This window comes from Pipra filicauda, unplaced genomic scaffold, assembly GCF_003945595.2.
Source record: "Pipra filicauda isolate LSUMZ 115617 unplaced genomic scaffold, ASM394559v2 scaffold224_size1409572_pilon, whole genome shotgun sequence".
NCBI classification, from domain to species: domain Eukaryota; kingdom Metazoa; phylum Chordata; class Aves; order Passeriformes; family Pipridae; genus Pipra; species Pipra filicauda.
In genome coordinates, this window is record NW_024104337.1 from 643,580 (window position 1) to 668,360 (window position 24,781).

Here is a 24,781-nt window from a genome sequence, read left to right on the forward strand (position 1 = left end):
GCGGCTCCCGCGCGGTTCGGGGGCCGGGCCGGGGCGAGGGCGCCAGCCCTCCCGGGGCGGGGGCAGCCGCCGCCGCCTCCCGCCGGTGCCGGGCGCGGGGAGCCGGGTGGCGCGCAGGAGAGAAGGAGGGAGCCGGCGCGGGGGCCGCCGTGAGCTTGGAGCGCCGCGCTTGACCGGCCGCCTGTGGGCGATCCATTCCTCCCTGGGAATGCCCCTCCTGGCCGCGCCGGCAGCCAGGGGCGGCATGTAGCGCGGGGGGAACGGGCTCCGCGGGGGGCGGGAGAAGCCCCTTCCCTCCGCCCTCGCTCGCACGCCGCACACACACACACACACACACACACCGCAGCGAGGCGCACGGCCGGCCCTCCTTCCTCCCCCGCCCGCTGAGTGCATGCCCGCCGCGCCCGGCGCAGGGACGGCGCGCCGCTGAAGCAGCCCCGCCACCGGGCACCCCCGGGCAGCGCCGCCGCCATGGCCGAGGAGAGCTCCGACGTCCCCAAAGAGTTGATCGGTAAGGGACGGGGTATGGCGGCGGGAATGGGGGCTGGGGGGTCCCGGGGGAAGGTGCTGCGGGGGCAAGTTTGGAGGCCGCCGTGCGCGCCCGCGGGATGCAGCGCTGCCGGAGAGGGGTTGGGGGAACCCGGGGGTGGGTCTGTGGAGCCGCGGGGAGTGCCGCGGGTGCTGGCCGGGGGAGCCGAGGGAGGGCTGGAGGGACTCCGAGGAGCCGGGGGGGGCAGCGAGGCCGAGCTGTTGCGTGCGGGGAATGGGCGGGCGGGGGCTGCGGGGCTGCAGCGGGAAGCGAGGAGGCGGCCGCGGGCAGGGGCTGCGCCCGCCGAACCGCGTCCGGACACAGCGTGTACCCCCACTCCGGAGGGGTCTGTCGCGGCGGTGCCGGCAGGATGCGGGCGAAGCTGCCCCGTCCCCCCGCGCCTTCTGCACCGCCGCCCGGCCGGGGCACGTCCTCGGAGCGCCTCAGCCTGGCGGCACGGGCTGCGGCTCCGCTCATTATTTTTTATTTATCCCCCGGGATTTGGCGTAGTTTAAGACTCGTTTTCCTGTGTACGTACGAGGGAATGAGAATATTTGTAATTAAAGTTTTATGGCCACATGCACACGAGCCCCCCGTGTGCTGCATGGTACACGCTTAGGAAATCACAGGTAATGCCGAGACTCTGAAAATGCAGTCATCGCTTTTGGGGAGCTTCTGATAAACGGGGTTAATTGATCGTTATCGCAGTACGCGTGTAACCGGTGTCCTTTGGGGGTAACAGGTCTGATGCTCAGGTTCCTCAGCCACCTCGCTCGGGCCAAACTTCCTCTGGTTGTAGTTGCGGTTTTGCCTGTTGAAGAGCTATCTAAGGATCTTGCCAACAGTAGAATAATTTAAACTGTTGCCTTAATGATAGATGGAAACAGAAATTTGTCAGGCAACAGGGTACATATTGAGTTGAATACAGTCCTTCAGACCTTACCTAGTTAATTTATAGTGTTGCATTTCCTTCACTTTTATCAGTCAGCAGCTGGTTTTAGCTTTTATAAAATATTGGTGGAAATCTGGATGGACAGTTGCAGCTGCTACAGATTTTTTTTCTGTAGCGTCAAAATAGCTCTATTTTGCTGTCCTTTTAGTCTGCAAACCTTGTGGTTTACTTTAGTCTATAGCTTCTTACTAAGAAGTAATGAGGTGGGAAGTGTTCTAGGAGTAGCTATGGTAAAAACCATGGACTTACTGTATTTTACAATGGGCAGTCAAGTTTGAGGTGCTAATACATGGCATTTCTTACTGTGGGTCTGCACTGTAGTGCTGTGGGTGAGATGTGGTGCATACTACAGGGAAGAGTAAAGTGGGCATCTTCGCACATTCCCTCCTGTTGGCTTTGGACAATATTAAGAATTACCCACAAGCTCCAATATCCTGCACCTATCCAGCCTTCTTTGTCAAGGGCTCTTCTGGGGTGTGTGGATCTGCTTATGTAGATTGGTTTAATTTCTAGCAGTATTTTGGTGTCTGCATGTTAAAATTTAACCTTTAAACAGACTTCTTTGTAGTAACCATATTTTGAGAACAGGATGAAAGGATGTGCTTTACTGCTAAGTCATTGGAGTGTGGAAATTAAACTGGGGGTAAGTGGGTTTGAGCTGCAGTTTTTGTTCTGTTACTTCCCATTTGACCTTTGTCAGGTCTCATAGGTCACGGTCTTCAAAAAAACCCTCTCTTTATTGTTGCTCACCTGGATCTGCTCCTTCGAGGTGTGGTTGTCTGAAGTCTCCAGCATTAGAAATGGATGAACACTTTAAAATATGAACCTTCCATTTATGTTTCCATCTCTGAGTCTGAAAATGTATTTTGTGAGTCTACTTGCCACCCAGTGTGGAGGGAAGTGTCCTCAGTCACATGGAGGATATCTTAACTCTTTGAAGAAGCGTTTCCAGCCCTTTCGGGCAGATAGAGCCTTGGAAGGAGCTGACATTTTGATTCTTTGTGGAGTCTGGTGTCCCAGGCCCTTTCTCTTCCCATGGTTTATTGGAGTAAGAACACAAGCTGAGGTCTTGCAGTCCCTCCCACTTCTTCTGTGTTGCACAGCAAAGGGAAGCAAGTGGGTCTCTCCACACTGGTGCCTCAGGAGGAAGTCCCTTACTAGATGCAGGCACTTGGAGCTGTTTGTGGGAGAGGAGAAACTGAAAGGCAGAGGCTGCAGGTTGAGGCAAAGTAGCAGAGACAGCAGCAGTACTTTTCCTTCTGCAAGGAGATAATATTTTAAGAAAAAGACTGTGGTCAGCTTGCTTCTGGGTTCCCAAGCAGGGACAGAAAGACTAGAATTAGGCATTACCCATGGGAGAGGAAGCCTTGGGAGAACAGTTCACATTGGGCTGGACTTTTCCCCCGGGCTTTTCTTACCTGGCTGCTCCGGGAGCACGCAGCCTGGCTCCTGACCAAGCGGTTGCTCGGGGAGCCGGTCGCGCTGGCTGGCTGCCATGGGGCTGCCGCGGCTTGGGACAGGCTTCGCACTGGGCAAGCCGCTGCTACCGAGGAGCTTTTGTTTCCTGATAGGAAAATTAAAATTCCTGGGGGAAAACATGCCGATTCTGTAGAAAGAGCTCTTTCTGGTGAAAAGTCTCTCCAACCAGCCACGTTTCTGACTTGCACACCCTTCTACCCTGCAGGCAGAATGCTGTGGCCTGGGCTAAACACCCAGGCTTGATAAATGGTGTGTTGTTTGCACTAACGTCTTCTGACTACCAGATGAAAATTGTGCAGAAAAGCCCTATACAGAGCACTATAATTAAAAGCCTTAGAAGTAGCCCATTATCTTCAATTTTAGCCTTTACACTTAAGCATGCATGAGGGCAAAGTGTATATGTCTGGAGAAGGTGGAGACTTGCTTTTTACAGATGCCAATTGTAGGGCTGGAAATAGGTTAATGTGTTTAAAAGATTTCTTTCTCATTCCGTTTCAGTGGGGGCTGGGGAGTGAAACTTACTGAAGATGCCAAATTGGCTCTTCTAGATGAACTCCTCTGTTTATCTCTCAATTACATCAGTGTCAGTAGTTGTATATTCACTTCTGGCCAGGGTGAAATTGTTCAAGGGAAAAGCTGGTTTGTTTCATACTTGGCAGACACTGTATACATGTGTATGCATGTACCTACTAAAACATTAGGGCAACTCATGTAACTTAGGTGTTGGCACCATGAAGTGACTACATTGTCACTGGGACTTGGACCGAGACCAATGTTGCTTTCCATAGCATCCGCTGCAGAGCTGTCAGGTGTTACTATCTGGAAGTCTGCTTGGCTTGCTTTTTAGCTTAAATGCGCAGAGTGCGGAACGTGCGAACACTTTGCTCTTCCGTTACCTGACCCATTTAGCCTCCCTGACATTAACAACAGGCCAAAATTTGTGCAATGCAAGGAGGCAATTTGCTTTAGCAAGCTTTTCAGGTACAAATAATAGCAAGTGAGGAATCTGTCGTATTTCTCCAGAGTAGAGCTAAGCAGTGCTGGGGCTTGTCTCGGGAATGCCTTTGATATGTAAGTAGTCCTGGAAAGAAATATCAAATTTTGTTTAGAATCCTGGTATATAGAATCGATAATTCTGTCACAGTAGACATAAATTATTGCATAGATGGCATACTTAGAAAAGTTGTACATGTATTAGGTTGCGTTTAGTACTGGTGCGTGTGCATGAGACTCCCGCGAGTGCAAGCAGTTGAACAACACAGCTCTGAGTCCTTCTGAAAATGCAGTAGTGGAATCTGTTTCCTTCTTGTGTTGACACTGAAAGTACTTAATTAAAGTGTTTTGTTTTGTTTCAGAAAGTGTGAGAGATGTTATTGGGAGGAAAATCAAAATTTCTGTCAAGAAGAAAGTAAAGCTGGAAACCAAGGGAGATAAAGTGGATAACAAAATATTGGTAAGTACAGTAGAATGACTGATTATGTGTGTGAAGGAAAAGTCACTACCTTTTCAGCAGGCATGAATTCTCCTCTGGAAGGATTCTTTGAAGTTTGTGTGTGCCATAAGATACCCATATAATTTATTTTCTTATTTGCTTGATAGCCTGCATAGCAAGTTGATGTGCAGTTGTGCATGTGTACACACACGTTTATCACCGAGTTGTTTTTCAGAGTTTAGGGTATTGTGTTGTGGACTGATGATCAAGCAAGCTATTATCAGAACGTGTTCTAAAATAATTTGCTGCCTTTGCTGGTTAGGTTTCCTGTTTGTATCCGTAAGAGTTTTAAGTGAACAAGAAATGCAAAATTATCTTTTGAGAATCTTCTGAAACTGTTATGCAGTGAAGAATAACAGTATGACTATTGGGCTTTTTGAACTCAAATGACTGTTTGTACTTTTTAATATTCTCTGTTAAGAATCTGCATTTTAAAAGAAATGCATAATGTGTAGGATTCTAAATACTCTTTCTTAAAATTGTAGTGGAGGAAAGTGTCAAATTAATCTCACTTAAGTATGCTTTCCTGTTTTCTCAAGAATAGTTTTGCTGGCCTCTCTTGATAGGAAAAAAGCTGTGGTAATAAGCCACTGCATTGGCATACTATCTTGAATATGCAAAAAGACATGGAACTGTATTTCTTCAGTCTTTTGATACCTCTCTATTCGGAAAACTCTTAGAGTAACAAACACAAATAAGTACAGTGCTGCTATAATATTTCACAAGGAATTTGAGACTTGGTGCCTTGTGTCGGTGCTGTTGCATGTTTGAAAGCTTCATTGCCAAAGCTGTTGTTACAGATATTAGGTACATTCCCCATGCAGATATTCTGTCTTTCAAAACCACATCTTCTTAATCACTCCTGAATTATCTTCTTAAAGTACATGTTGCTTATCCCTGGGCAGTAACACTGTAGATAATGGCTCACTTTTCAGTGAGAGCTGCTACTTAAGGAATTTGAAATATTTTCTGCATAATATCTATGCATGTTATATGTAGCTCCTAGGTTTACAGTTTCTGTACTGGAAATAAATTGAATATGTGAATGTTGATTGATTGTCTCTATTTATTTGAAAGCCATGTTTATAGAGAAGGCTGAGAGGTTTCACTGAAGTGGTTACACTTGATTGACTTTTTGACTTACAAAGAATCATTACTATTATCAATAGTGAAATATATTGTGGAAATACTGAAATACTGTTCTGAACCGTCAAGCTTTGAATTATCAGTGAAGTTTCTGAGGGATGTACTACTCAGCGTAAAATGCCTAAATGCAATGGCTCAGGAGTTTTGTCTGTCTTTAACCTCCTAAGATCTCTGGTGGGGGACTTCTACCTTTTAGGACTGAAGAGGTACTGAAAGGGAGCGAACCAATTTAAGGAGTTCATGAGTTAGCGAGCACTCCTTGCGTGCGTGCACCTTGTCTTCAGTGTATGGGATAAGTCTTTCAAGGGGATGAATTGCTGGGTGTTATCTGGTAGAACCATTTGTTCTTCAATGCAGAAATGCAGGGGATTTTTACTGGTGGAAAAAAGAAAAAAGGATTCTTTTTATTGTTTGAGAAATTGATTATTGACTGCTGGGATTGGATTTTGTTCTTTTGCCATAGAAGAAAACTACCCTGTGTGAAGTGGTACAAATCACTAATGGCACTTTTTTTTTTTTTCAATGTTTCTCTGATTGAATATGTGTATCTTTATATGGGATTGTTTTTGTTTTTTCCCCAAAAGTGCTGAATGTTATCTGCTGTGGCAGAGGCCAGTAGAGATTTTGCAAAGTTCTCTGAAATGCAGAATGCTCTGAAAAAATGACACCAGTGACACCTTAAGTTTGGTACCTCAAATTAGTGGAGACTTTTTGGCTTTCATGTATCTACACAGTCTCACTTCTTACTGTGAAGTAGAGGACACGCACCCTTCTCTCCTCACAAGAGTTATGATGAAGATAAATAACCCTGCTTCAGAAGTATGTGAATGTTTAATGCTAAATACCACAGGAAATCTGCCAACAAAATTAGGAATTTTTGTACTTCAAGCTGGGACTTAACAGTATTCAGTAAATAATGCATATGGCCATGTTATGACCAGAGTGGGTAAAACTGAATATTGAATTGTTGTGCCTTGGGTGAGCCTGTCAAATGGAATGCTGAATGAAGTGTTGGCAGCAAAAGCAATTCAGTAATTAAAGACTATATCCTTAAGTGAAAGCACCAGAGGGCTCAAATGTGATTGCATGGGCAGCCTTCATGCCAGAGCTCCTCGACTCCTGAGAGCTTGGTTTTGAAACGTTAATCTGCTGAGCACTGTCTCTTGAGTGCACATGTGGCAATGAATTGTTTTGAGATTTTGGGTTGAATTTTATTAGTACTTGGGTGTTTACAAGCAAATTAGGTGGCATGCCTTGGGTCCATCGCTTAATAAGGAGGAAATACCAGTTGCTCTCATCTAGCTAACCCCAGAGCCGTTGTGAAATGTGCTCATGGTTTTAGAGGAGGTTGATCACAGAGGTTGGCACTGAGCCCTGACACCCAAATCTGTGCCTTAATTAAATGATCTCTCCTCCTTCCTTCCTAGGGAAATCCAGCAAAATCAGTACCACTTTGAGAAAGGGAGATTATTTAAAATTGACTGCACTTGGCAGGTAACTGTAAAAACACTTGATCTCTGGCCCTGTTGTTCACAGTGTATGCAAGATACAGAGTACTAGAATATGGACGTAACCCTCTACTGTTTAACTCATTCTGCTATAGGAAATTGGTCAGATAATTAAGATGGAAATTAGAATCTGAGACTAAAGAAAAAACAGTGCAAAACCCCTGGTGTTACTTGGAATAGGGTCCTAATATTAAACTGGTGAAGTTGGTGGATAAAATCTCTGCTTGCCTTAAGATGGTCTAGAATCTCAGCTTTGGGTGTCAGAGTTTGGAACTTATGTCTAGGAATTTTATTCTAAAACAGATTTTTTCAGTCTGCACAATGAGTTTGCTGCCTCAGTAATCTCAATCTGCAGTCATTTAGTTTTTCTATTAGTCATAATGATGCAAACCAGTAAACATCATGAGCTGCTCAACTGCCTCTGGTCTGCTGGCACCAAATCTCAGGTGTTCAGGCAGCAGAGTGGTATCCAACCCTGAAAAGGCAATAACCAGCTTGAATGGGCAGAAAATCAGTCCTCAAGTGATTAGGGCCAAACCCTAGTCCCATTCAGGTCATCTGTGTACTCTGGCAGAGCAAAGCTGCCATTAGGGAGGGTGAGGAAACACCCAGGCATAGAGGAGACCTTCAAAGGTGACGAGCTGTCCCACAGGGCGAGAGGAACAGACATTGTGGGGCTCCCCGGTAGGTTGCAGTACCACTGTGGGCGAGGGAGACACACAGCAGGACTAGGGATGGTAACTGGGGCAGCTGAGCTCCACTGGTCACCAGCAGCGCTGCAGTGCCAAGGCAGAGCTGAGGTCAAGCCGGGCAGTTGGGTTGGTGGGGCAGGCTCGACTGGGAAAATGACCGAGTGCAGGCGTAGCTGTAGTTGAGTAGCTGTGGTTGCTCAGGCTGGAGTTGAGTGCTAGATTTCCAAAGCAATGTGGGGAGTCCTGGTCAAGACTTCTTCCTACTTTTGTGGTCACATACATGCACCGTATTCTGGCAGAGCTGTCGAGCTGACTGCCGTAGCTGGCTCCATGTGGCCTTGAGCCGGAGGCAGAGTGCTGCCACAGGAGAGGACCCAACTGTGTTTGGCTCCAGTCATCCTTGGCTTCAATGATTCTTGCTACAGTAGTCTTATTGGGTTAATATAGATAAAGACATCACTATTTTCTAATCAGTGGAGGATTGCTTTGGTTTTCTGTGATTGTTTTGTTTAAACCTGGTTTCTTATGAGGACAAGGTTAAGGCATCATGCTGAGTGCCTGCGGTGTTCCTCCTCACACTGGCAAAGTCTGACCTTCTTTCCAGTTTCAGCTTAAGCTGATGGGTATATAGAGATCTCAGTGGTGATGATAATAGAGTCGGTTGGTTGGGGTGTGGGGGAAGGCAGTCAGGAAAAGAATTTGATAAGCTTTACACACCTTCTCTCTCCTCTGAGGCCTCCGCTTTTTACCACCCTAAGGGATCAGGCAGAATGCCCTGTGTGCATCTGTGAGATATTTCAGTGGTCGTTTTTTTGTTTGGTTGGGTTTTTTTAGTTTTTTGTTTTGTTTTTTTTTAAATCCAGAGGCCTCAGTGATTATCAGAAGATTATCACCTACAGACAAACGCTGATAGGGAACTGGGCTTCTTAGTTTTATGTTTGTGGCTCTGCTTTTCTCTCCTCAAAATAGCCAAGATATATAATTTGATGATTATTTCCCATTGCCATTTCTTTCTCTCAGATTTGTTGTAATTAATAGCAACTATTGAGAAGTTGAAATGTGAGATATAGGCAGTATGTTAAATAAATCTGACTAACTCCTTATGAAATACTGGTGTTTTCAGGAGTAGTTCATGACAGGCCAGAATTCAGGATTCATCTTACTTTTAGTTTTTTTACTATTAAGAAAAGAGAAAGCTCCTTGTCTAGTTGCCTTTGAGATTAGTTTTCCTTTCCAAAATAATGTTAATTTTGACATAAAAGATAAAGAAATATAGCTCTCTCTATGTCTGCTCTGGGTTTTTTGCTTTGTTCTTTAGTTTATTTTGGTGGTTGGTGTTGTGGTTTTTGTTTTGGTTTTTTTCCTAACCTAAGGCTATAGAATAGTGTGATGTGATGCAGTGACCAAAAGCACTTTATTAGGAAGTCCCATTGAGTAGTCTCTGTTACGCTTCTGCCCTCAGTCCTTTACATTCTCTTTGTTAAAATATCACAGTGCTACTGCTGAAATCAGAACAGTTGCTTTGGCAGGTGGTTCTCCTTAAAATGTACTGTATGCCCAACATAAATTCACTGGGAGCAATTCATATGTCCTTGTCACTTTCTCTGGGACATATGCTTTCATTGGCTTTTAAAACAAAAAAATTGAATTGACTCCTGTCAAATAAGTTTATATTTGTTCTGTGCACATGGTCTGAGACTTCATGTTCTGCTTTTAAAGACCCCTTAAAAAGACTGAAATTTTATTTTAAAAAATCTGTGTTTACTTTTAAAAGGAGGAAATATGGCCATTTTGTGTGCTGTCCATGTGTCTTCTGAATATTGCTCAAACAACCTGGTTGACTCTACTGAAGCAACTGAGAAAAGCTTTTATGAGCTCCTGTGCCTCTTCAGCTGTAAAGGTGGCACTCTCCAGGTGGAGGCAGTAATATTTTGCACTGCCATAACTATTTTGGGATTAAAAGCTTTGGTGCTTGTTTTTCCTTGCTCATCTTTTGTCTTGATCGATCTACGATATTCTGTTCAAATAGAGATGAATTTCACATCCTGCCTTAAAAAATGTGCACTTCTATTAAACAGCTAAGAGCATGAAGCTCCCAGGGTTGTCCAAGGTTAGTTTTACATAAATATGTGCAATCTCACACATTATATCATGACAGCTGGTGTGTGATAATGATGTTAAATATGGACGTTCTTTTAAAATACTGGTATTTCCTCTTCCCTGCCCAGAACATCGACTGTTGTGACATATATCTTAAGCGTGTCTTAATGAAGATGAAAGGAGGTAGGTGTTGGTACATCCCTCATATCAGGAAATATAAATGAGGTGAGGTAGAGTAATCAAAAAATACTTACATGTGAAAACGTATTTTAATACATTTATGAGGTGTCTCTTAGAAAACAATTGAACTCTGGCCAATAAGATTGCTACAGAGAACTGGAAAAAAAAAGAGTATTGCTGGAAATAGAATTTATTAATTCAGTCATGCAGTTGTATATATTTCCAAAATAGGAAGTGTTTAAAAAAATACTTATGTGCAAGTTGCACTGAAATTTACATTTCTGTTATACATTGATCCATTAGGTTACTTTTAAATGGTGGGAAGACTTACAAACCTAGCATTCTGGAGTACTGTGTCTGCCTCTGGGGCCCCCAATATAAGAAGGACATGGACTTGCTGGATTGAGTGCAGAGGAGGGTCACGAAGATGATCAGAGGGCTGGAGCACCTCTCCTGTGAAGATGGGCTGAGAGGGTTGGGGTTATTAAGCCTGGAGAAGGGAAGGCTCCAGGGAGAGCTCATTGCAAACTTCCAGTACTTCAAGAGTATAAGAAAAAATGGGGTCAAATTTTTTAGCAGGTCCTATTGTGGTAGGACAAGGGAGAATGGTTTTAAACTAAAAGAGAGTTGATTTAGGCTAGATGCAAGGAAGACATTTTTTACGATGAGGGTGGTGAGACACTGGAACAAGTTGCCCGGGGAGATTGTGAATGCCCCATCCCTGGAAGTGTTCAAGGGGAGGTTGGATGGGGCTTTGAGCAACCTCATCTGGTGGAAGGTGTCCCTGCCCATGGCAGGGTGTTGGAACTTGATGGTCTTTAAGGTCCCCTCCAACCCAAGCCATTCTATGGTTTAATGATTTTGGTACTGTGATAGTGCATGCAAGTGTTGAAAACCAAGACGATTTCTTGCACACTGAGAGTGTAGTGTATTTTTTGCGTGCTTGGTTGCTTTCCCTTTCTTTAGTTTTGGGCAACTGGTATAGGCAGGGAAAGGTAAGAAAAGGGAACTCCTCTTCCAGTGCCCTGAAAGTAGCTGCTGTTGTCCTGGCTCACGTACTTTCCATTTGCACACCCACCTGCAGGTGTGTATATTCTTATCTGTGTTCTGGAAGGAGGAAATGTAAACATTATCTCACTCTTAGCAGGTTCTGATTTTCTGTTCACAGTTAGCAGGGTAAAAAAAAGTGGTGGGAGGTAGGAATCCACTATGGCTCTGAATTGATCATGTAATCTTTCCTTCTGTCAATTTTTCATAACCTAATTAAAAAACATTTCCTTCTTAAACTGCCTCACTCTTTCCACTTCTTTTGCTGAATATATAATATCATCGAAGGGGTTTGCTAATATACTTTTGCTTTGAGAAGGCCTGACTCCCCACCACCATTATTTGTGAAATGGAGCCTTCGTAAGCAAGGATTTGCATTGAAGTCTGTGCATAAAAGAGGCAGAAGACTGATTATTACATGTAATTTCCCTAAAGCTGGAAATAAAAAATAGAAAATGAGCATTAGGGTCAACCTCTTGTCTCAGTCGCTTTTTGCAGCTGATGGCTTTTTCCCCCCAACAATGAGAAGACATGGAAGGGAACAGAACATGTGTCATTTGGTAGACCAATATAAATGCAAAAACCTGTGCCATATTTGTATGGAGTTTCTTTTCTTTTTTTTTTTTTTTCTTAGAGATTGTTTTATCTGCCTGACTCTAGGAAAAGAATTCTCACGCAGGGAATGTACTTTACTTCAGTGTAAGTAGTGTGGAGGAGGACACAGTAAGCTTGAAAAAGGCTGCAAGGGCTGCTAATTGAAAAGTTAGTGCAGTGTACTGTGAAAAATGCTTCTTGTTGCTCGGAGCCCCTCTCTTCAACCACTGTTGTAGTGGAAAATTGGTGAATGTCACTGACTTGTCTGGTTATTAAAATATTTACTTTAGCTCACCTATAACTCTACTTCATTTTTTTTCTCATGATGGTGGTAATTTAATTCTGTGTAAGGTAATTACGGGCCCAGGATGTAAAATTATTCTTTAAATATAGCTGCTGCTAACTCTGATCTGTACTGTTACCTGAGTCCCCAGGCTGATTTCTGCCCTTGTTCCTGTCTCATCTCTCCCTGTTTCTGAAAACACCCACTCTGTCAACTCATGAATGATATATTTTTCTTAGTGATAGCTTCCCTAATTGGATTATTTAAGATGACAAACTGTTAGGATGCAAAATGTAATTATAAGACGCAGAGTCTGAAAACCGAAAACTCCTGAAACAAACCTAACCTAATTAATTGGCCTGCTGGGTGAGGAAGAGATACTCTACTCTTATTCAACTCCCTGAGCCAGGGTAAGATGCAAATAGCTGTGGGATGGGATTTTTAATGTTAGCAAAACAAAATAAGTTTCAGCTCATTACTACAAAGTTTAGAGAAGGAGTCACATTGCTGGTGTTGAGAGTGGGAGAGGTGGTTTCCTGCCCCATAGGGACCAGGGCAGTGGCTTCAAGGAGGGAGAGGTGGATAGGTGGGGTTTTAGCAAAGGGGAAGGCTTTCTCCCTCAACCAAACGGTATTTGCTCATTGCTGTATTATTGTCACTCTTTGGGAACTTTTCAAATGAACCCTGACAGCACTCACTCCTCTGAGCAGATAAAAGTTAAAAGGGTTTGTGTGTCCTGTGAGGCTATTGCAAAGGTGCTCGCAGGATAGAAACTGTGAGCAAGTGAGGAGCAGCTCTTTTTTTTGGACAGGTTATCTTTCTGGATCTTCTTTGCAAAGTGACCTTTATAAATAAAAATGCAAGAATTGTGGTCTGGGCTCATGGGTGCAGATGTTGTGCAGCTTATTCTCCTGACTGACAAGCAGCGTTTGTATCCCTGCATACAGTAGAAGGCCTGCATGACAGCAGGGTGGGCTCAGAAAGTGTGTATGTGGAGTTGAAGAACAGAAGAGGAGATGCTGAGTCTATTTTCCTCTTAGGATTTTTGTCCCGCATTGCGTTTTCAAGTGGTGCTTGTTTCTGTGCTTTTCAGATGATAAAACTAGATTTTAATTTTTTCCCCTTTCCACGGTTGAAGCAGCAGTTAGCAGCCTGCTGCCTGTGAGGTGGACAGTGGTGTGTTTGGGATGTCTGGAAGCACTCTTAATAGCCAGGGCTTAGGAGGCTGAGGTCATTTGGAACAAGCCAGTTCCATTTTGTGCTTCAAAGAAGCTTGCCAGAAGCTTATGGAGTAGGCACTTCAGGTACACATCTGAACATGTCCTCAGTTCTCTGATTGAACAACAATTCTCCCCTTGTACCTCAGACTTTGTCAAACCATTGCTTTTGTGAAGCTCCGTGAACTTTTGAGGATTTGATTCAGGCTCTAGACACCTACTTATTCTTAGAGCTCGGGAGCAAAACAAGAGGATGAGATAGCTGCTGCAGAGCAGTTTCTACTCAGATTTGATTAGAGGAAGTAAATGGCCTGATCTGAATTTGGAGAAAGGCCACTGCTGTGTTTGTTCAGGGTCAACCTTTGAATGAAAAGGCTTCTTCCTCTCTGCCTTCAAGGCCATTAGCAAGACCGAAACTATTCACACAGAACTATTGATAAAGGGAAGTCCTTTCAGAGGCTCATCTCTTAATAAACACTGGAGCCTCATGCTTAAGAATGATCCCTTTTATAGCCATGCACTTGAGCTTCTGCTCCACTGTCGAGCTCAAGGAACCTTAGGTGGGGAGCAGTGAAGGTAGGTATTTTGATTTTTAGTGGGTCTGTCTTTCACTGTCAGTCTTCTTTTTGGTTTCTACAATGTTGCTAGTAAATATTTGAAGATGTATTAGCTTTGTTAGGTACTGATGCTTTGGTGAGTAGTTATTTCTGCCACCTTGGTAAGTTTACTCATATCCCAAATCTAAAATATGCATTTTTTATTATTATTATTTTTAAAAGTGTAACATGAAAAATTAATTTTAAATACAAGTGATTTTCTTGACTGTGTCACTCCTCACATCTGCGCTTTGCAAGTGTCAGAAAAGCACAGGCTTTTGCTTTTCTGTTCTCTCATCTCAAGAAGGTGCTGAAATCCATGCGTATTTTGTGAAGCATATTGGTGTATTCTGTGTACAATTGTTGCATGCACTATGGGTATCTTTATGTTCCCTTTCTTAACCTTGCTATTTTCCTTTTTACTGCCCTCCCATATTCTCTGCCTCAGAAAGTGCCTGGAATCTTTCCTGTGTGGAGATTGCTGTCAGGACTGGGGTTTGCTTTTTAGTCTATCTCGCTTTACACTAGTGTCCTCATTTTTCCAAAAGCATATTCCTTCGCTTTTGTTTCCTTTCCTTACAGAGATAATACGAATATCTCAAAATTTCAGTGTCCCAGCAAATATGGGGATGATGGACAGAACATAATGCTGCTATGCTGGAAAACATTGAATGCTGCCATAGACTTATTCTGTATACAGTTTTATCTGATCCTGCTAGCCAAGTTCTTTGCTTCCTTGTACTCTAATTTTATCAAAATCTATGCTAGATTGTGTTATTTGTGTCATGGAGGCAGTTTGGTTCATGCTGGACATTATGGTGCTGTTACTGTAATCTGGCTTAAAGTTCTTTCCACCTTTCCCAAAGCAGCTTTCTTTGGTTAAAAAACAACAAAACCAAAAAAAGAAAACACCCAAAACCGCTAACAAAACCCAAAGCAACAGTTAGCATCTCAACAAAGTGCTGTGCAAATGATACTTGTCCTGAGTGGAAGCAAGACAGTATGGTGGACACAACTCACTTGCATTGCTCTCTCCACCTCTGTAAGGACATGAGCAACTGGGCTGAGAAAAAGGGAGGAGGTGAAAAGAAAACAAGTAAAGAACTATAGTTTAACATGGCAATTTAAATGCAGTTAGCTGATGTGAATAGTGACAGAGCAGTCTAAAAGACTGTAAAATAGCTTTCAGAGCGTTTCATCTGTGAATACAATGCTGTGTTACCCAAGTTTTGTAGTCTTATCTTTGCTTTGGGAAGACATCTTCTATGAGATTTGACTCTGCTGATGGAATTTAACTGTGTTTTATGTAATCGGTACTGTTTCCTTCACACATGATTTCAAAGCCATTTTTTTACCATGTACTTGCTTAGCTACACCATGTAGGCAAACTGCAGGATAAGCTGAAAACTGACTCTCTTGGGATTCTACGTAGGCATGTCAACTAAAGTTTGGAAAAGCTGCTTATCTGGAGAAGAGTGTGTGTTCAGCCTTAGCCAAATGCCAAGAAAAGCCTTCAGGAGTGACCTCATACAGAAGGGGTGTAAGCTTTTTTTCAATTTTAAACTGTTGCTTTTTTTTTGCCTACACTAAATACTACTAAAAATGGTAATACGTGCAGGTCCCGACTCTAACAAGTGGCATATTCAAATTAGAAAAATTTTAGGTGGTTGCAGGTTTAATGGTGACACTGAAAACACGTTTCCTTTCTGTCCTCACATTGTTAAACTGTGATCCTTTTCAGCTGACAAGGATTTCTGAAACTGAGTAAATGGTTATTGTAAGCCCTAGAAATACATTTCTCTGTGTTAAATATTTTGAAAACATTTAGCAAAAAATGCAAAACCTGAAGATGTTATTTTGATGTGATATTTCCACTGTAATTCTGTCCTTTAAAAGTATTTCTTATAACACTGTTAGATGGATCTGCTATTGTTTGTATGTGCATGAAATTGTGTGAAATTCAATTTTGCAGGTTTTTATATAGTATTAATTTATCTCAATGTAGCCTTGATGCAGTTTTAGTAGGTCTTTGTTCAGACTGAGTGGTTAAGTCCGCCCCAAATACGTTATTCTTCTATATTTTCCATCTTTTTCTGTTTTATTTCTCTATTTTTATCTTCCATTGTTTATTTTAGAATATTTCTTATGTTGTTTTTCTTTTTGGAGTGTCTGTTTACTGTCACTATAAAGAAAATATTGCAGACAATTGTTTGATATCAAGACTGTCCTTAAGGACTTATGCGTAATTGAAGGAAACATTGGCAAGTCAGCTTCTTGGCCTCCCCTTTCACCTCTTAAACTGCTCCTGTCTCCCACTGCTCTCTGGGATGTGGTTCGTATGATGATGATGGTGCCTCTCTCTTCAGCATGGAGCAGCATTAACCTTGTGTGGAAGGGGTCAGTGAATTGTGCTTGACACAGAGCGCTAGGAACCTCCTTTCCTCTGCCTTCCCAGGTGCTGCTTGCTCAGGAGCCACATGTGCCTGGTGCTTGTGCTCTCTGCTTCAGGGTAAAGGCAGTGTAGTTCCTGGGAGGAGGAATGCTGTCATGCTTGTACTTTGAGATGTGCTGCAAAGAAAGCTTTTCTATGAAGTAGCCTGTGTGTTGCAGGTACACAACGTGGCCATTCCTTGTTTAACTGCATTCATGCAGGGAAGCTGGAAGAGGCTGAAAGGGAGCAGGAAGAGGCTGGACTGCACTGCAGGAGGAGGTGTCTCTACTTGCACAATTCCTTCTCTAATGCTGGACCTCTCTCTTCCCAAATGCAGGAATCTGCATGGCACTGCTCGGCTTCAGAATATGGTGGGAGGAAGGGAGTCACTAGTTGTACTGCTTTCAGAGCACTGAAGAGTGAGAATAAGGGAGTCGAATTGCAAGACTGCTTGCTCTCACCAACCCTTTCACCATACGTGTTCTGTGAGGGGCCATCCTCAGGAATGTTTTCCCAAGTCATCTTCACCTGTTAATTTTTTAGCCGTATTGATAGTACTTCTGACATACCTCAGCTTGTGTAAAAGGAGATATATAGTGTGACAGAGCTGGCAAAAAGAAGAGGAATAACTTCCTCCACCTCTCTGTGTCACTGTTTTTGAAGTGGTAATAGCAGCTTTTTCATGAAACATAAAGAGGAAGTGCTGGCAGAGACATGAGATTCTCAGTCAGAAGCCTGGCAGAAATTAAGCAAGCTACCTTAGTTGTTCTTGTGTTTTTGTATTGTCTTCAAGCGTATTTTCCATGGACCACACAAAGGAACAGATTATAAATACTACACCAACCTCACTGGGCATTAGTTATTGGTAAAGTAGTTTGAGAACCTTTGGTAAAAGGTGTTATTTTAATATATTTATTATGCCATTGTAGTTGCCTTTGAAAGAAATATTGCTGTAGTATCACACTGCATAGGTTTTATTTTTATAGGAATAACCTCGTGGGGAATGTAGCAAATGGACAGTGGATTGCAGAAGTGTTTTAAAATACATGGGAGACTTGCTACAGTTCACGGACATTGCTCCCCTCTCCCCCAAAGCTGTTTCAAGCTGTATATTATCCTTGAGGTTCAATTTTGAATTAATATTTGATATAATAAAGTAGGCTGAAAAAATCCTTAAGCATGTTGGATCCAAATGCACGTTTGTGAAGCTGAGTTGTCTGTTACATAGTGGTTTTTGCAACTTAGTATCTTGAAGGACACTGAGTAAGTCCTGTAATCGACTTTACATTCATGGATATCGCATGACCCTCCCTTGGGGAGCAGAGAAGTTTTTATAATTGACCTTTGTATGATCTGATGGCCTTGTCTAAGAGAACAAACAAAAATACGTGATTAAGTGGAATTTGTCTCGCCACATCATTTAAACTTTGGTAGTGAAAATCCATTAGACACCAATCTGTTACATTTTTAGGCTTTCTGAATAACCCATATGTTCAGTTATGTTAAACTGTATCTACTTAAGATGCGACCAAAACATGATTTTGTTTTGTTTTTGCTGTAATCTCTTGTGGTGTAAGTATAGAGCACTTCCAGGTGACTTTTGGACCCCACACTTGCAGGGTGAAGAGTTTGGATTGGATTGCCCTGTTCAGCGTTTCTTGCACAGCCTGAGGATTAGTGGATTTGTTGGTGCGTGATGGAGCCAGGCCAGTTGGACTAGGCATTAGGTTAATGCTTAGGGCATTGTGAATGCATTGACATGAGGAAATTTAGTAACTGGGTTACGGTAGCCTCTGGCAGTAATGTTTAGCTGCTACTGTAAGAAAAATACTCCTTTTCTAATTTTGTTTTAATTCCCCTGTAATGGAAAATCTGTCCTGAGCTGATTTTAGCATTAAATGGAGGTAAAAATTCATAGTGGTTTGCAGTTATCACTATACCACTGAGTGGTATGGTTGCTTTCAAGCATCTGTAATGGAGTTATTGATGTTTTCCATTCCTGTAGGTAGGGTTCATGCGTAAAATGAATGTTGAGCTTTTATGTGTATTTAATAATCACCCCTCCCAGGAATGTATACCAGTGCATATAATGTTGCACAACAAGCCTGTGACTTAAAGAGCGACTTTGTTATACATTGCCTAATATATTACACACAGATTCTATAAATTTCAAAGATTGTTATGTTATGCTCTTATTTTAAGGTTAGTAGAGTAACTGAAACAAGAGGCAATAAAATCAAATCTTTTGAGCCCAGCATGCTGCCTCTTGCATCAAGATGGTTTTTGGTTGCTAAATGTGTTTCTCCCCAGACAGTGAGTGCATCTGCAGATTCTGCAATGCCCATTTGTTTCAGCCTGAGCATAGTCCTCTGTTGACACTCGCTGTGAAATACCATAGCCTGGTTCACCTTCTGTGCTGCTGAGTTCCTGTAGCTTTATCTGCTTCATTTATTCATTATTAAATGCATACTTTCTGCTTGACAAGTGCTATAAAATCCCTTTCACTGTGGCTGAACCTAAGAACCTCCAGTGAGAGTCTAGAAGTTTGGGGTTTTTTTGATGTGAATACGATGCATTTTTACTTTCTGCTGAAGTGCTTTTCAGACCAGACTGCTTAACAGGTTAGTAGATATTCCCCATCCTGTTCTTAAAGCCATGTAGTCAGGTAAAAATAAATGCTAGATTTTTCCAGATTCCTACTGAAAACAGAAACAAAAAATCTCATGTATTTGAAAATGTTTCTAGAGATCTACTAGCATATTATATCTACATTAAAATCAAAGTGCATACTATCTAGTTTGTGTGTTATTATATGTATTTCTGTATTAATGTAGCAGGTATGCAGTCCCCATTAAGAACCCACACAGAGCATAAAGCTGAAAGGTATGCGTTTCTAATGTGAGCCACAGCAGTTCTAGGTTTCTGAAGTTTTATTTTTAAATTAACTCAATGTAGACATGCAGTGTCGAAAACTTTTGGTTTATTTTAAGTTTTATGATTATTTGAGAACACAAATCAAATCAGAGCTTTGGGTTTCATTCCTAAGCTCTACCTTGTGTAAGCACTGGCTTGTCTTTCAGTTCTTATTAAGCATGTTCCAACCAGTTTTTATTACATTATATTTTATTTATCCTTTCTTAGATGAGCATTCTGGTATTTGGGAGCTATAAACATACTAATCCAGGATACCAAGTTTTCTTCCAAAGGGAGAACAATGGAGTTAACCACTAGATCCTAGTTTATTAAGAAGGTATCTTTCCAAATACAGGCCTTTTGCTTCTAATTCTTCTTAGAAAATGTAGCTGTGGTAGATTTTTAGCTCAGTCATCACCTGTGTTTATTTATTTCTTTGCTTTGACAATAACCAATTTGGGACTGTAAGATTCTTTTTCTGTATGATTCATCTCTTAGGTCAAGAGAGGTAGCCTCAGGATTTCTCATGCAGTTGGATGTAACACCAGCAGTGACATGGGACAGCAGTTTTGCTGTCCAAGATAGCTAGCAGTGGAAGAGCTGACTCTTCCCCTAGAAAGAATAAAGAAGCAAATGAGGGACTGTCTGAAGAATATTTCAAAGAAAGGCCAGGGAGAGTGAGATCAAGGCCAGAGGAATTACTCAGACTGTTGAGTGAGCCTTTCTGTACTTGACAGTCTGCAGCTGTAAACCTTGTCCTCCTCCACACAGCAGAAGGCCTGTAAGGAAAGGCATAATTTTTTTTCTCAGAGTACAGGACAACTACTGTTTCTCTAGTTGGGTGAACAGAAGCTGAGAAGAAAGTGATGGAGCTCAAGTGGCTTTGGAGAACTCAATGAATCTACATGCAGAATGCTTTTTATGAGCATTATTAGTAAAGATGTCCAAGCAATTGAGCCTTCCCATGCCTCACTCAAGGGTTTTGTCTGGTCTCAGCTGCTGTCATCTTAGCTGTTCCATAGCTTCACTCTTACCTGGCCAAGGGGCAGTTGTACATCGGTCCCAAACCCTACAGCTGGTGAAATAGCTGTTGGGTAGGCTGTGAACACAACAGGTGGTGTGGAAGCCTCCTCAAAATGCTGTACACCAAGCTGGACACCAGAAACCAGTTTCTCCTGACTGGTAGGCTCTTGGTCCTCCATTCAGTGATGAAATGGCAGGACAATTCCTTCTGGGTCATAGCATCTCCTCAGAGGCGAGATACTGGACTCCAGGATAAGTATGCCACTGATGACCCTGGCCTGTAGTCAGTGCTGCTTTGGTTTAGCACCAGATGTATCGCTCTCTCTTTCTACTAAGGTGTGCTGCTTAGTGCGGTAGATGTGATTATCAGGGGAAAGCTTTTCTTTTCAGTAACACTGGATCTGCTGAAATGCTTAGTTTCCAAGGCACAGGATCAAACTTTCCTTTTTGTTTTAGAGCCACAAAATGCGTGGAAGTTATGCACTAATTGGAACCAAGTGTGTCATCTGTAATGAATAAATAATTGGATAAATTTGTATCCTTACCTCCTCCATCTGGTCATGTGTTTACAAAAATGCCATGGTGTTTCTAGGTGGATTTAACAGCATTCCTTGGAAATCTCAGACAGAGCTCATTCAGAGGCTTGAGTCTGGCTTATTTGGTATTTGTTTGAATGTTTTTTTTCTACACCCAAACTTGCAGATGCTGGAAACATTTCTAGTGTGAATATTATGTTTGTCTCCTTTGGAGGCTTATAGGGGCAAAGCCGCACTATCATTTCATGAGTGGTTTTTCAGTAAACTTTGTTTCTCAAACATTTGTGGAAGGAACAAGTGCTTGTGTGAGAACACTAGCCTACAGCTGCTGGTGCTTGCTGAGAACAGTGTGTGGTTGCTGGCTTAGCCTTGCTCTCTAAAAACAGTGCTTTACTGAGGTTTCCACTGCTTTTCTTCGTTCTACCTTTTGTCATTTTTTTAGAATAATTGTGAAAAAATCTAAACTTGAAAATAAAAACTTTATTTTGCCCTACTTTTGATATCTGCAAGATAACATGGCATCAGCGTACACAAGGATGGCATTAACTCTGAAAGACGCTACATTTTAGCTGTTGTGTTTGTTGGTGGAGAGTTAGAAAGTTGGGACCTGGCAGCTTTTAATGGCAGAAAGCCAGAAAGAAAATCTTTTGCCTCAGGTCATATTGACAGCCATGTCTGCTGTCACGCTCAGTTCTTTAGATTTACCGGTAATAGAAATCTGAACATAAGTTTGAAGCAGTATATTGATAACTGAGTGAATGTTAAGTATGATTATTTAATAGCATTAAATACTGAGGTGCAGATGTATAAAAACCTCTAGGCAGCGGCATCCAGTAATCAAGTGGGGCTATCAACTTATTGTAGCCATCACATTAATCATCTTCCACCCATTCATGCTGAATGTGTAGTGTAGGTCTTCCCCCACATCCTCAAACCAAGACAAATCAAATCAATGTTGTTTATTTTTCCCCACCAGATTCAAAAGGTGATTATTTGCATGGAGTGAGGAGGATGATTTAATGGCAGGAGGATAAGATCTTGAATCCTGGAGTCATAAATGATATTGGCAGCTTTTAGCAGCTGTCTGTTTTCATAAAAAGGCAGACCCTTTTGGAAAGGCTCCACTCCGCAGCTGGGAAAACATGTATCATGCAAAAATGCAATTTGAGTTAGGCTTGATAACCAAGTCTTTTTTAAAAATAGTAGTTCTCTTCCAGTACCTTCTCTGTCCTCTGATTGTCTAAATGATTGTGGTGTAGTTTTGGTGCTTTCCAGTTCGTGCTTTCACGGTGAATTCCATGTGATAAGCTCTCCTGGACAAGTGTTTTCTTTGCAGAGCAACTTAGTGTCCTTGAACTGCATCATAGGCTGTGATATCCTGTGAGCTTTGGGGCGTGCATAGCCACTGACTTGGACAAATAAAAATCTACAGTTAAAAATTTCTCTCTTAGACTAATGTAGGCTATTCTTTTGTTTTCAAAATACTGATATTTTTAAGACATATGTATAATTTGCTTGAACATTATAGCAAACTAAGTATATTCTAATGTATTTTCAAAGGGAAAACAAACTAGAACGTAATTGTCTCAGAGTCTATGACTCTAGAAAATTATCACCTGTAACTGAGGTGTAAAACTCTTCTCTGAAGTGAAACTCCATGCAGGCAGACTTATTGTAAGTAGAGAAAAAAACATATTGTAAAGCAAAACAAGTATTTTAACAGATTGTAATAAATACATGAGAAAATATTTACAGTATTGCAGGTCTGCTAATTTTTCAAATGACCTTGAAAATATGCAAGTGCAGCTGTTCTTGTTAATGTGAAATGATGCTGCTTAGGAAAAATGTGAGTTTGGTGGTGGCTGGGTCAGATCCTTACTACTAAAAATCTTGAAGATATTGACTGGTGACGCTAGCATCTGGTTTGACAGAGTTGTGTATAGATTTGAAGATATTAGGAAGGTGTGTTAGGATTTGTGAACCATCCCCAAGATATTTATCTAGTTTTGACTGATCAGACTAGAAAAGGGACATCTTTGCTAAGAAACTAGCTTGAAAACAGTGCTGCAGCTTTCAAATATGAGCTATTGCTCTTTGATAGTTAAATAGTGGATATGAGCTACTTAAATTGCTGGAGAAACTGTAGGTTTTCAAAATTTTAGGCCCAGTTGGATTTTGAGATTGATTCCTGGAACACAAGAGGTCTAGGATAGAGTCTACCAACCTTATCTGTGTTTCAGCAGAAAGAAAAGACACTATTTACATGGCCAGGATGGCCTTTGCTGTGGGTGAGAATGTTGAATGACCATGTGGAATGAGAACCATGAAAGACCATGTTGAATGGTCTTCAGATGTTTAATTTCTTTATACTTCTCAATTGCCTGTATGTGTAATGAATAAACTGACTGACCTTGATTTTTCATGATCTTGTAAGAAAAGACTTTCTGGTTAGGACTCGTCAAATGCAAGACAGGATTAAATTCTGACTCAGTCTGGAAACTCTTCCCTTATACAGAGAGGTATGTAGTATAATCTTTTCTCTAGAAGTTAACTAGTTTCCATTTAGAAAGTCACTTGTGTCTTAAATGTATTTAGAAAGTTGTTTGCTACTAACTTTGAGAAGTCGTATACTGTCAGAGTTTTTTTGCTAAGCTATGTGAGTGATTAAACTAAATTCCCTGGGCTCTGTGTCAGTTTTATCTTTTCAGTGAAGGAGACGTTTCACTTGATTTGTCTTCCTCTGTAGAGAAGTCCACTGATCCCTTAAAAACTTGATAAAACAGTTGTTATGTTTCTTTCTCTGAAGAACTATTCCCTTTCTGCTTTTAATTTTCTGAGTGCTCTGTTGCTTCAAGCAAGGTATTGCACTCAGGTTTATCTTTCCTTTGATAAAGCATTCTATGGAAATGTGGATGGTTGTATGATTGAAAAGGAGCAACCTGATGTCTTTGACAAGCTTGGCTTTTGCGGCTTTTTTCTTACCTCTATTTAAAAAATCTCCACCATGGTTATTTCTTTGTGATGTCCCTGCCCTTAACAGAGAAAGCAGAAACAACCGATGGATGTTTTGAGCGAATAAACCCATAGCAATAACTTTGAACCCTCTCTCTACCCTGGAATTTCCTTTCTTATTTACTATGCTAGCCATAGGTGAGACACCAAGCTCTTTGTGGTGGGTTTTCATGTTTCACTGGAGAAGAGGAGGGGAAAAGGCTTTCCAGCTAGAGAGCAACTGCCCGGTCTGTGGTCTGCTATGTTTTCCTGAGTGAGCTGCCGTGATGAGCAGAGTGACAGCCAGTGAGTAAGCTGAGCAGACTCGGGCTGCTGCAGGGCAGTTATACCTGTTAGTGTAAACAGAAGCCAGGTATCAAATCAAAGCGTGGCGGAATAGCTTGTGAGCTGTAGCTAGCGGGCTTCACGGTGCCGAGAAGGAAAAAGCAGATGGAAACGCTCAAATGCATTTCCTTCCTCCCCTTCCCTGTCTCTTGGATCTTTTATTTCAGTCAGTAATGGAAATCTGTGCTCTGAGTTTTGAATGAATGGCTTACACTGCACTAGTGTTAAGTACTTAATGAGCCTCATTTCTCAAAGATCTTGCAGTCTGCCTCAGTTAACCCAGCTGCTTTTTTTAGGAGTACTTGTTTTGGCAGAGGCTTTTCTACGTATGTGAAGAATGCACAAATAAACCGTTGTGCAATTTGCAATTAAAAATGAGGTTGTAGGGAATGGAAGGATTTTCAAGTAGGAGATCAGAGGGTACAGAGCCAAGGAAAACAATTGCTCAGCATCACTTCGTAGCCCTCTGTCTCAACAAGATCTGTTTGTCTGCCTTGCCTGCTGAAGAGAATAGAAATGCAAGCCTATGCTGGGGGAGTCCTGCGGTGCTTGTGAGGGTCAGGCTCGGCAAAGGGATGTGGAAGTAATCTGAAAGGGCCAGGAACTGATTTGGGGTTGTTTTTTTTTTTTTTCTTTTACCTCTTCAAGGAATAATTGCGGCGTGGCAAAATTCTGCAGAACGTGTGCAGTGATAGTGGTTAGGATTACTGTGGTTAAAATGAGTGAC

General features: G+C 42.0%; 1 protein-coding gene across 6 annotated transcripts in view; it reads left to right on the top strand.

Moving 5' to 3' along the window:
• Positions 1-239: 239 nt before the first annotated feature.
• CARMIL1 (capping protein regulator and myosin 1 linker 1) overlaps positions 240-24,781 on the top strand; it is a 192,627-nt gene continuing 168,085 nt past the window's right edge. For 3 of the 6 annotated variants that reach the window (XM_027745318.2, XM_027745319.2, XM_027745321.2), the window contains exons 1-2: positions 240-511; positions 4,316-4,413. In XM_027745318.2, the coding sequence (XP_027601119.2) occupies positions 472-511; positions 4,316-4,413 (138 nt within the window). In that variant the 5' untranslated portion in view covers positions 240-471. The remainder of the gene's footprint in view (positions 512-4,315; positions 4,414-24,781) is intronic. The other 3 variants (XM_027745320.2, XM_027745323.2, XM_027745324.2) reach the window with 3 other exon arrangements.